The 13,369-nt window shown below is 37.1% G+C and overlaps 2 protein-coding genes across 2 annotated transcripts; both read right to left on the reverse strand.

Annotated features, from left to right (window-relative positions):
• Positions 1–4,171: 4,171 nt before the first annotated feature.
• Positions 4,172–4,663, reverse strand: LOC138902338 (uncharacterized). Its single transcript, XM_070190191.1, has one exon. It carries the CDS (start codon positions 4,661–4,663, stop codon positions 4,172–4,174), a length of 492 nt encoding a protein of 163 aa, XP_070046292.1.
• A 1,183-nt stretch (positions 4,664–5,846) lies between these two features.
• On the reverse strand, positions 5,847–9,180 carry LOC104120845 (UDP-glycosyltransferase 74G1-like). The gene is made up of 2 exons (XM_009632699.4): positions 8,469–9,180; positions 5,847–6,776 (listed from the first exon to the last, which is right to left on the reverse strand). Exons 1-2 carry the CDS (start codon positions 9,108–9,110, stop codon positions 6,048–6,050), a joined length of 1,371 nt encoding a protein of 456 aa, XP_009630994.1. The 5' UTR covers positions 9,111–9,180; the 3' UTR covers positions 5,847–6,047.
• Between the last annotated feature and the right edge of the window lie 4,189 nt (positions 9,181–13,369).

The raw sequence follows: 13,369 nt of genomic DNA on the forward strand, positions 1-13,369 counted from the left end.
CGAAAAGCAAGCCTGGACGAAGAGTACTTCTACCCGGAACTATGAGCTGGATTCCCCAAGGCGAAATAGTTCTACCTGGGTTAAGATACATAAAACAACCTGGGGGAAGAGTACTTCTACCCAGAACTATGAGCTAGATCCCCTAGGCGAAAAGGTTCTACCTAGGTTAAGCTACGTAAAACAGCCTAGGCGAAGAGTACTTCTTCCCGGAACTATGAGCTGGATCCCCCTAGGCGAAAAAGTTCTACCTAGGTTAAGCTACGAAAATAATCCGTAATAGTGATGCATGCTGAAAATAAAAAGAAAATAGAGATTTTGGGAAACTCACATTTGGTGACATTCGTTCTTTAGGAATCGCCATTCTGCACTGCTTTGTTCCTGCTGCAAATAAAGAAAAATTGTGAGTTTTAAAAGAATGGTGGTCGTTTTGTAGCCTTGATGTCTTTGGCAGCTTGGCTTTTTGCCCATCTTCTTTTGATGATGATTTCAACCTTCCACTAGATGTTTCGTGAATACCACTTGCATTTCTGACCCCGAAGAGCCTTTGACTTTTCAAACTTTTACATGACGGTTGGTTGCGTGGGACGTAACCTTTTCAACTTTATTTTTGCCTTTATGGCATTTCACTTTCGACTTCTTTCCTACAAAACTTTCAATTTCAGAGCATTGGGAAACCTTTGGCTTTTCAAACTTTGCAATAACGGTTAGCCACTTGGGACTTAGCTTATTCAACTTCATTTTGCCTTGTAGGCACTTTCAATTTGATTTCCTCCTTATAAGAGTTTTTGATTTCCAAGTATCGGCCGCCATGGCCAATCGGGGTCGACTTGATGACCCTACCGAGTCTGGGTGCCTTTTTTGCATATTAGCTTGTATCAAACGAGAGCCCTGTAAATTAGTATTGTCATCCGTTCTTTGCCTTAGTTTTTGGAATAGAGTTAGACTAAAAGGGATTCAAAGAATAACAAACAATGGAATGGACAATGAATATAGACAAGAGGTGTCCCTTTTGGGGAAAGGAAAGGACTTATCTGAAGTACATGCGGACTTCAATGAACATGACATGCCTTTTGGACTGGATGTCTGATATGTGTAAACCGTCTGACTCTTAGAAATTCATCACAAATTTTGTCTCGAAATCGAGAAAACCTTGCTCAAGATTGTGTCGATGCCAATGGTTGTGAGGATCCTTTTTTCGATCAGTGGCGTCCTTTGTGGGTTTTCAAAAGTTAACCTCTCTCTTCTCACCATCGCCTTATAGTGCTCTTTACGAGTTTTCACTAACAAGACTCTCTCATTTTAATTTCTCTGCTTACCATCGCCTTACGGTGCATGTAAGGGTTTTTACCAATAAGACCCTCTCATATTATTTATCATTTGATTGCATCAAATCCAAAGTGTGGGGAGACATAGAGTGGGGGCAAGGTAAAGTGGAGTCGGGACACGCATGGAAAGATGGAGTGAGAAGTGAGGTATTGGTAAGATGAGAGGGAAAAATTAAAACGTGGCAAAAATTTAGGTGCTCATACCGTGTTCGAGGTAGTCAATAATTTTGTTTCTCCAGTTCCATACCAAATTAATCGCGTTTACCTCGTAATAGCTATCTGTGTCTAGTACCGAGTGCATAAGCTGTACTACCACACCAGAGTCTGATCCTTTCATTTTCGTAAACAATCCAAAGTTAGCTAGTGCATCTACTTCTGCGTTTTCTTCCCTCGGAATATGCGTGATTGACCACTCCCGAAATCGAGCGAGCAGAGCCTGAACCTTCATTACGTGTTATTGCATGCGTTTCTCCTTGGCTTCGAAAATCCCGTAGACCTGATTTACTACCAACTGGGAGTTGCATTTGATTATATGACCTCATAGTCCAGTCCCCGAGCCAATTCGAGCCCTGCAATCAAAGTTCCATACTCCACATCATTGTTAGTCAGAGGAACAGTTCTCATGTCCTACCCTAAGTTTCTCCTGAAGGCGTGGTTAATACTATGCCGAACCCGGACCCTTTCACATTAGAAGCTCCATCCGTGAACAAGGTCCAAACTCCTGATGTAGATTCTGACACCATTACTGCTTCTTTGGTAGACAGAGGTAAAAGTCCTAAACTGAAATCGGCCACAAAGTCGGCCAAAACCTATGGCTTAATTGCAAGTCAATGTTTATATTCTATGCCAAATTCGTTCATTTTGATAGCCTATTGGCTAGACTACCTAAAAGTTCAGGCTTATGAAGAATATTCCGCAAGGAAAAAGTGGTCACCACATTTATGGGATGATATTGGAAATAAGGCCTTAACTTTCGAGCGGCGACTACGAGGGCTAAGACCGATTTTTTCAGATGTGGGTAGCAAGTTTATGCTCCCGTTAAAATTTCAATAACATAATAAATAGAAAATTGCGTACCTTCATCCTCACAGACTAAAACGACACTTATCGCTGCCTCCGAGACTGCTAAGTAGACCAATAATTTTTTGCCTTCCTCCGGTTTCGATAGTAACAAAGGACTTGACAAATACCTTTTCAAATCCTTCAAAGCCTGTTGGCATTCCGGGGTCCATTCAAAGTTGTTCTTCTTTCTGAGCAGCGATAAGAAATGATAGCATTTCTCTGAAGACCGAGAAATGAATCTCCTCAAGGCGGCCAATCTCCTTGTTAGCCTTTGAACCGCTTTTACGCTAGATAGCTAGTCCGGGATGTCTTCGATGACTTTGATTTTATTAGGGTTAACCTCGATCCCCCTTTGTGACACCAGGAATCCCAGGAACTTACTGGAGCTGACCTCGAATGCACAGTTCTCGGGGTTAAGTTTCATGTTATGCTTCCTTATGATGTCAAAAGTTTCTTGCAAGTGTTTGAGATGATCACCTGCGTTTAAAGACTTAACAATCATATCATCTATGTAAACTTCCATGATTTTACTTATTTTCTTTTCAAACATCTTGTTCAGAAGCCGTTGATACGTGGCTCCGATGTTTTTAGCCCGAAGGGCATCACATTGTAACAATATGTGTCGAAATACGTGATAAACAAATTTTTTTCCTGATCCTCTAGGTCTATTTTGATTTGGTTATACCCGTAGTAAGCATCGAGGAAACTCATTAACTCGTGCCCGGTCGTTGGATCAATCATTTGATCAATGTTTGGCATGGGAACGAGTCTTTTGGGCATGCCTTATTTAAGTCCTTATAGTCTATGCACATGCGAGATTTATTCTTCTTCTTTGGAACTACTACTACGTTATCTAGCCAATCATGATACTTTACCTCTCGGATTGAACCGATATCAAGCAAGTGAGTTAACTCTTCTTTGATAAATTTTTTTTTGGCCTCGGCAATAGGACATTTTTTCTGTCTTACCGGAGGGATGCTGGGATCCAAGCTTAGTTTGTGTACGACCACTTCTAGCGGGATACCTGTCATATCTGCATGCGACCACGCAAAACAATCGACATTAAATTTAAGGAATTCAATAAATGCAGACCTGAGCTCGGGGTGCAGTCCTGTCCCCAAGTGGAACTTCCTTTCTAACAACTTTTTTTAAAAAAATGACTTGTTCATGTTCCTCCGCTGTAGACTTGGTTGCGTCCGTCTCTTCTGGTACCTGAAAATACCTTAGTACCTGATAGGATTCCGACGACTATTCCCCCTGGTTGATTTCACTTGGCTCGGGAGCAGGCGCCGGCTCCTGTAGTTACTATGCTGCAAGCTCCTTCCCTTTTCTACTGGAGACTGAGATTGCATTCATCTCCCTTGCTGTCGGTTGGTCATTTATTATTTGTTTAACTCCCTCGGGAGTTGTGAATTTCATCAACTGATGATATGTTGATGGTACAACCTTTATTTCGTGCAACCATGGTCTCCCCAGATTGATATTGTAACCCATATCGCCGTCCACTATCTCAAAAAGGTTCGTCTTCATCATCCCCTCAATATTAATGGGTAGCATGTTCTCTCCCCGGGTTGTCACGCTTGCCAGATTGAATCGACGAGGCATTTTGTGACAGAATGATACTTTCGGTGAGCTTGGCTTGCTCCAACACTCTCCATTGGATAATATTTGCCGAACTTCCTGGATCCACCGAGCTTATCATCCTCAATCCTTATCTTTGACTCGTACCGGTTGTGAACCGCCCAAGTTGTTTCCTGGAACTCGAGCAAACTTTCTTTCAACTTCTAGGGAGCATCAGAACTTCTCAGATTTAGACCTTTGGTGAATTCCTCAGATGCCCATTCGTCCGGTACGGCCGACATCAATATCCTTTCCTTCTGGAACCTGGTTACAAACTCCCGCAGCAACTCAGACTCACCTTGCGCAATCCTGAATATATCGGCCTTCCGGGCGTGTACCTTTCTGGCTACGACATGGGCCTTGATGAAAGAGTCCGCGAGCATCTCAAAGGAGTCTATGGAATGCTCGGGAAAAAACGAATACCACGTCAGGGCTCCCTTCGTAAGAGTCTCCTTTAATTTCTTCAGCAAAACTGACTCAATTGCGTGGGGAGCTAAATCGTTTTCCTTCACCGCCGTTGTATAGGTGGTGATATGCTCCTGAGGATATGAAGTCCCATCATACTTTGGCACGTCTAGGATTTTAAACTTCTTCGGGATCAATTCTGGTGCCACGCTTGGTTTGTACGACAATTGTGTGTTCTTCTTTGAGTCCATCCCTTTCAGCACTGGTGGTGTGCCGGAATTTGATCCATTCGGGCATTTACTTTCCTCATTGTTTGGTTTGCGGGAGCATCGGGAAGAACTGGGCCTCAACCATTCGTGTTGTTGGAAGCACCCGACAACGCCTGCTTCAGCTCCGTCATGACCTTATCATATCGTGCGAGATGGTCTATAATGGCCTCTTGTTGCTCTTGCAAGTCCCTGACTGCTTCGACGACGTGCTCTTCTTCAGCATCATCAAGAGTCGCCTCCCGAACATGTCGCGGATATCGTCCGTCGTGGACCGGCGTGGCCTCGTTCCCCTCATTGCGGGTATCATTGAGTGAATCCTCACGGTGAGGCTGATTTTCTTTGGCCTCAATGTTGTGTGTGTTGTTAACACCGTTATCTGCCATTTTTAATGATTTTGCTAAGAACAAAGAATCAAACAAGTTAGTAATTGATGCGGGGATCAATTCAATTACACGACTGTCTATGCCCCACGGTGGGCGCCAAACTGTTTACCCTAAAAATGGTACAGTTGAATTTATAAGTGGTTTATAGACAAGTGAATTAATTTGATCCAAAAATAACAGACGGATTAGACAGAAATATAAGACTTAGCCTTAAAATTGAAATAAACGGCAAATATCTTGGTTCCAGGCGCAGAGCTACCGGGAGCAATAAGAACAGTGCAAATAAGCAAGAAAGTAAAATGTTATTTGAGTTTTTGATGAAGTATAGTATATGCTTGTCAGAAAATTCGTGTCCTTACAATGATGATATAACTCACTATTTATAGTTACACCTAGGGAACAAGGTCCTAAGATAAAGCTCCTCTTTAATGACAATTATGAGGGCCATTGAAGAATGTGTAACGGTGGACAATAAATGTCATATTCTCTGTAACGGATCATGCACTTAATGCTATAGAATATTCTTTATTGAATGCTACTGGATGCCGACATTTATTTTGTCTTTAAGAGTATCATTCCCTCCGATGACGAGAGATCATTGCTTCCGAGTTTGGCTATCTTCTGTCTTCGGTTACACGTGTCGCTTTCTCATGCAATCATTAAATATGAACATATTTTACTCCATACATTTAGTTAGTTAAATCCAAAAAATCAATTAAAAGTCAGATGCCAAATAAAAAAACTAATAATCTAACTATTAAGACGGGAACGACTCATTGAAATACAGTAATCTCTAACTATCATATTTAGAAATTTCTAATAGAAAAGATATTACATGTTGCAATTACAAAAATGGAAATAAGGTGAAAATAAAATATGATTCAGGTAACACTTGACTTTCCTAGTTCAACCTAAAAAGAAAAAGCAAAACATAAATCAGCTTCTTCAATTTTGTGTATAATTCTAATTAACTAACTTCCCACTTATGAAATAGTCACCAACTTGGAAACAAATTCTTCAATATTTTTATCTGAAGTTCCACCTTCATCCATAGCATTTCTAGCCAATTCCTTCCATTTCTTTGCATTATCCCTAATCTTTTTTCCTTTCTCTTCTTCCATCACTATCTTAATACATTCTTCAATAACTTCTCTTCTAACTATTCCTTTTTCATCTTGTTTTGCTCTAACTCCTATCTCCCAAATATCTTTCACAAGCTTTGCATTTGTAGGTTGATCTGACCATTGTGGCATTGCAACCATTGGTACGCCCAAACTAATTGCTTCCAAAGTTGAATTCCATCCACAATGCGTGAGAAAACACCCTATTGATTTATGTTCCAATACTTGTAATTGTTGACACCATGACACCACTAAGCCTTTTTTACTTGTCAATTCCTCTAAAAAGTTGTTGGGAAGTTTGGATTCTTCAGTGGATCTAACTACCCACAAGAAATTATTGTCGCTTTTCTTCAAACCCCATGCCAATTCTTCCATTTGCTCAGGTTCTACTTTGGCATAACTTCCAAATGATACATATACTACTGAGCTAATTGGTTGATGGTTTAACCAATTTAGGCATTCATTTGTCATTGGCTTGAAGACACTAAGGCCATACTCTTTGTCATTTGGTAGTCTCTTGTCTAGGTATACGGATGGTATAGTTGGTCCAATTGTGCTGATTGGATAAAGCTTGGACATCCAATCAATTACCTACATGTCAAACAATTACATTCATGTAAGAGTTCATGTAACAAATTGAATGTGAATTGAAGTTATATACATATACCGTATAAAAAATATTTACGCAATCAATGTAATTTAATATGTTATAACAGATTAGTTGTTAATTTTATTATCAATTAATGCTTATAATAAAAAATTGTTGTAATTACCACCTATGTATAAATACTTATTACACAATTAATGGGTAGAATTTAAGCTCAATAGATAATTGAGTATAGCTTAGGTGCCTTAAAAAATGAACTCCAACCTATTATGGGTTTATTAATTTCCTTCTTTTTTTCCCTAATATATAATACCCCTCGAACGGATATTTTTTTTGTTAAACTTCTAAAATTTGTGGTTGAATAAATAGCATTTGGACCAGCTTTTGAAAAAAAAATACTTTAAAAAGTAATACTGCACTTTCTCAATTATTGTAAAACTTTCCAAATTATTAAAAGTTGTGTCACTTTACTTCAAATCACTGTTTCTTCTGACTGGTATTACGAAGCCCGCACTTGGACACATTCAGCTGGCAGAAATTCCTCAGAAATCAAAGTTCCAAATGGAACAGACAAATTAAGAAAAAACAAAAACAAAAATAAGAGTTTACAGTTGTATGTGCTCGTACAAATACAGTTTATATAATCAGATTACTTTACTAGATAATTGTTATAGGGAAAAAAAATTATCAGCATTAAATGATAATCTATTAAAAATAATAACTTATTCTATTATCAGATTCACAGGTTAAAATTCATATAAAATGTTCTTTCCAATATAAGTAGAGTCCATTACTTAGATGGTCACTTAATTTTTCGAGATTATCTATCAAAGTCATATTTCTTTTATTTGTAACAGCAACGCCACTTAACTATGCCTATAACACTCAGAAGATCACTCAACCAGATTTATCAAACTTTTGATCGCCAAATACCTATTTTACCCTCTAAATTATCAACTTTTATCTTCTGCTTTTTTTGCTTTTTTAATATTATGATTTTTCTCTTTTTAATCAACATTATGTACTTACCTATAGAACAAAAATATTCTTTTTAAAAAATAAAAAATAAATTTTTTATTTTCCTAGCATTATAATGTCAAAATAATAATATAATTGAGCATAATATTCAAGAATATGTAATGTATATTACAAAAATACTTTTATTTTAAATAATTATTTTCTATAGTAGGTGCATGGAATATATATTTTAAAACTTTATTTTCTTTCATTCTCAATTATGTAAATAAATTTTTGAGTTTTTTTTGTTAATATAACAAATTGTTCTAATTAACTTTCTACTATGCTCAATATTTTATTATTCCAACACTATATATGCTTAAATACTGTTTTAATTTTTTTAATTATAAATAAAATTTATTTATTCTAAGGTAAGTCCATAATATAAATTAAAAAGAAAAAAAAATTATTATATTAGAAAGCTAAAAAAAAGAAGAAGATAAAAGTTGATAATTTAGAGGGTAAAATAAGTATTTGATGATCAAAATTTTTAGAAATTTAGTTGAGTGACCTTCTGAGTGCTATTGACATAGTTAAGTTACTTTGTTGTTACAAATGAAAGAAAGATGACTTTGGTAGATAATTTCAAATAGTTGAGTAACCATTTGAGTAGTTGATTAATATATAACTTAAATATCAAAAAATAAAAAATCTCTTACCTCGTTCTCCAACTCATAGAAGCTATTGATTAGAACCCAATCCACATTCTCAAGATTTGAGAATTGATCCACCAACATTTCAAGTATTTTTGCTGATTCAGGATTAGAAACAAAAGTAGGTACATCTGAACTCTCAATTGTTACTAATCCAGGAACTATGATTTCTTTATCAACTTCAATAGGAGGAAGTTTAATAACCCCTTTTAGTACATGGTAATAAATGTTGTCCACTGCACAAGATTGAGTGAAAAAAGCAGCAGTAACTAATCCAAACTTGTTTCCCACTTCAACAGCCCAAGGAAGGAATGGATCATAAACAATGCAATTCACAGGACAACCACGAGTCGTTAACGTTTCAATAAGCTGAGACAGAGTGTTAGAGCCAACTTCTTTGAATCTTGTTATGTATGCTGCAAAGCTGTCTGCTTGTTCGTGGCCGCCATCATCATAGCCATCAGAAATGGCCTCGATTGACACAGGAGTTGACAATTCTTGCATGGTTTTCAAGAAGGATTTTGTAGTTGCTATAGTGATTTTGACACCTTTGGATTGTAAACGTTTGGAGAATTGGAGCATAGGATTTATGTGACCTTGGGCTGGATATGGAAAAATCAAGCAATGAGCTTTGTGAGTAGTCATCATTTTTTGCAACTTCCTCTCAATTGATGGATGGCTAATTAAGATTGAGAGGATGGAAAAAATCCTGCAGTGAAAATGTGGTTCTTATAGTTTGTGGATAGAGTTTCAAGTGTCTCGAATTGTACATACATTCCTAAGAGAGTGTCTTGGCTTCTACTTACTGTCTCAATCAATACCAACATGTGCAGTGACATAAGCAGGTCATATGCATTGAAGGGAAAAGCTAGGGTCATGTGGGCAAACTGCAAAAGACCTAGGGTGTGTTTGGTAAAAAAAATATATATTTTCCTTTTGAAAAATAAGTAATTTTCATTAGGTTTCTTACTTATTTTTCGGTGTTTGGATAAGTATCAGAAAATATTTTTGAAAAATATAAAATCTAGGCAAATACTATATGAGACGAAATGGGTAATATCGGAGAAAGTGATAGGTTAGGGTCTAGGGGCGGAGTGGTGGTGGCGATATTGGGGGGAGGGGGGTAAGGGAAGGGGAGGTCGGCGGGGCGGGCGGGCAGTGGGGTGGGGGTTAGGTGATACCGGTGGGAGTAGAGAATACGGAAAGTCAAGAAAGAGTTTTGGAAAATAATTTTCTCCGTACCAAATACCCCTAAATGCATGCCCAACAACAAATTATTTTAAGTTCTAAATGCTAGTTATCAGCAACATCCATACATCTCGATGCAAGTAAACATCATTTGAAGATTTCGAATAAAAACAAAGACTTGCTAGATATGACAAATTAAAATTGAGCTTTTAGCCAAAATTCACCTAAATATGGTTTGTGGTAAAACTAATACTGGGTTTCATATATAACTCGGAGCTTGAGCAGATATAGTTTAACAACAAAAGGGTAACAATTTACTCATACATGATGTTTACATCAAATTAGTATATGCATAATATCTGTTAAATGTATATAGACTTGTATCACTTAATTATGATTAATGTAAACATCATGCACCAATAAATAAAAATTTACTGACACCAGCGGTTTATGCAAAATTAAAGAATATAACACATGTGTCTTTTGTAACATACATTTATCACCTAATTATAGTTACGCGATATGAATTTTTATTTTAATTCTTAGTTATTTAATTATTTAATTTGGTATAAACATCCGGTACAACTATTAGTGTATAGGAATTTACTCCCTTCTTTTCAAAAAGAATATAACTATTATTATTTGGGGAGTCAAACAAAATTTTCTTTGATTATATTTTCTGTAAATAATTTTTAAATAATTTGAATTGGTAACTATTATGACTTATATACTTTTTATATAGTTTTGAATATATAAATTATTTTAAAAAAATTAATTAATTTATGTTCAAATTCGCATTGAAAATTAGTCAATTGCCCCAAAAGGATTACAATTAAAACCAAAAGGCAAAATACATAAAGCGCCCCTTTAAGTTGTACTCAACGATCAACTGAACACAACCAAACCATTTTTTATTTTAACACTTCAAGTTGCTATTAAGTAGGTCAAGTAAACACTCGAGTATAACAGACCATATGCTTGAATTGCACTTACCAATGACATGTCAAATGGACCAATAAAAAAATAACACGTGTAATTTTGCCATAAAAAATTGACACATGTAATTAACAAAAGAAAAACATTTAAAGAAACCTTCTTTACCATCTCCTCTCTCATTTTGACATAGCAGCTGTCGGCTCCTCTCTCCATCCATTTCTGCAGCCGCATCGCCACAAATCGCCGCCTCCGGAGGTGATGACCGGCTAGGCGGCAACCTCCCCTTCAACCACAACCACCCTTTACCCTTCCCCCTCTCCCCGTCATTGTTCTGTCGAGGCAGAACCCTCACCGGTAGGCCTTCCAACGCCGGTGACATCTACAAAGTCAGCGACCCCATTAAAACCGGTCGACTTTAGATATATCTATATTTGGCCGAAGATATGCTTTTGCGTCATGTTTGTGGATTGTTTTTCATGAGTCTGGCCGGATCTACGTTTTTCCGGCGACCCCCTTGCTTATGTTCTTTTTTTACTGCTCTATATGTTCCCTCGCGTTGATAATTAAGAATCAATTCCCACAAATGGATTATACACTGAAACTAACAAATTGATAATTGATATTTAAAAAACTGAATCTTGAACAAAAACTCCATCATAAATTCTCTTCTTTTGTAATTCTGTTCAACCAGCTAGTATATGTTAAATTGTATACTGAAGTGAAGGTATGGTGGAAAAGAATGAAACAAAAGAAAATTAAGCACGAGAAAATAGAGGCAGGGGTGATTTAGGGTAGAAGAGGGTGTCGAATGGTGGAGGAGAAAGAGGTGTGAAAATAAGGTGGGGTCTACATTATTTGTTACAACTCATGTTTTCATACATTAAAGTTTCGTCGTAATCGACGTAAGTTCGGAAATGAGATTATTTTGGGATTATAAGTATTATGCTATTTCAAATAAGTGATGAGTAAATTCGTGAAGGTGAGAGAGTAAGTAAATCAGTAAATCGAAGAAAATGAATTTCGTCGAAGTTTGTCAGGTTGGGATAAAATACGGCCCGAGCTAAAATAACCGGTATTTATGGACTAGTGCCATACAAGGTACCACATGACCATGATAGTAAGGTGTACAAAAGGTATTAAAAGTGAGTAGTATTTTAAGTAGTTGAAGATAATTCCTAATTATGTAAATTATTAAATAATGGGAGATTAACAATTAAGTAAGAGAATTAATGGTTAATTATTGGATAAGGATATCCTTCCAAAACATGGCAGCAGCATAAGAATCTTTAAGTCACTCTTAGATAACCTTGCTAGGTGTCACTTTGAAATAAATTCTTGGCTAAGCCATTTCTATGTGCATTTAAAAATGTGAGTGTTTGTACGTTACAAACATTTGTCTCAAACGTAAGTCTTATGCAAGACAAGATCTTCAAGCAATTCTTACAAGATTTCAACCAAAACTTCTTGCAACCAAACAATTTCAACGAGAATTGTTAGAACCGTAGCAACGTAAAATTTTACGGTTCTAAAGGAGTACGGTGCAACCTTTTCTAAGAATATCATACGGATATTTTCCTACTCCAGGTATGTTAAGGCTATCCCTTCTTTCTTTTTGGCATGATCCAAATTATACAAAAGAAACGAGCAAACACACAGTTTTCATAAACGACTCTATTCATAGAAGTACTAGGGGTCTCTACGTTCTTGATTCCCCATGTGATATATTATTATATCATCTGTTCATGGGTCTCAGAATAATATGCAGTTGATAAAGTTTATCCAAAAGGAATATTGAGATTATTAACATATTTTCATGCATTTCATTCATATATATATGTACATTGACCCATGACCAGATGGCGTTATATACGCGTATTTATATGTAAATATATATGTATATGGGATATTGAAAAAAGGTTATGGCGTTATATACGCACCACCACCTGATCAACTGGTATACGTTGATGATTTTGCCCACAGTGGCCGAGATGATATGGTGGGATGCCCTCAGAGGCCTGATGATGTTATGAAACATGTACCTATGCACGACATGACATTCATACGCATATGCATGACACTATAATTATTTCATAATTTACAGAGTTATCCAGACTTACAGGTTGAGTCATTTACTCTATATTTCTTCCATGTATGTTATGTACTTATTTATGTGCCTTACATACTCGGTACATTATTCGTACTAATATACCTTTTGCTTGGGGACGCTGCGTTTCATGCCCGCAGGTTCCGATAGACAGGTCGAGAGTCCTCCAAGTAGGCCATCAGATCAACAGAAGATGTTGGTGCGCTCCATTTTCTCCGGAGTTGCTTGTTTGGTCAGTATAATTTAGATGTGTATTGTTTGGTATGGCGGAGCCCTGCCCCAACCTTTGTGATAAGTATGTACTCTTAGAGGCTTGTAGACATATGTCGTGTACGTGAAATATTGTACGGCCTTGCCGGCCTATGTTTTGAGTTTATAAATGATCATGTTGGCCTTATAGGCCCACGTATCACGTGTATATGATGATGTAATAATAAAGATACGTTACGTTGGTACTCGGTTGAGTAAGGTACCGGGTGCCCGTCACGGGCCATTGGTTTGGGTCGTGACAAAAGTGGTATCAGAGCAGTTCTGTCCTAGGGAGTCTATAAGCCGTATCTAGTAGAGTCTTGTTTATGGATGTGTCGTGCACCACACTTATAAGTAGGAGGCTACATGGCATTTAGGACTGTCACTCTTTCTTCTTACTCTAGATCGTGTGGTAGAGCCCAGTTGTAAG

This window comes from Nicotiana tomentosiformis, chromosome 12 (genome assembly GCF_000390325.3).
Source record: "Nicotiana tomentosiformis chromosome 12, ASM39032v3, whole genome shotgun sequence".
NCBI classification, from domain to species: Eukaryota; Viridiplantae; Streptophyta; class Magnoliopsida; order Solanales; family Solanaceae; genus Nicotiana; species Nicotiana tomentosiformis.

Excerpts from the sequence above, each read along its gene's own strand:
- LOC104120845 (XM_009632699.4), bottom strand. The coding sequence starts at position 9,110 with ATGATGACTACTCACAAAGCTCATTGCTTGATTTTTCCATATCCAGCC. Across the intron at positions 6,777-8,468 it reads TCTATGAGTTGGAGAACGAG|GTAATTGATTGGATGTCCAA; the intron begins GTAAGAGATTTT and ends TTTGACATGTAG.
- LOC138902338 (XM_070190191.1), bottom strand. The coding sequence starts at position 4,663 with ATGGACTCAAAGAAGAACACACAATTGTCGTACAAACCAAGCGTGGCA.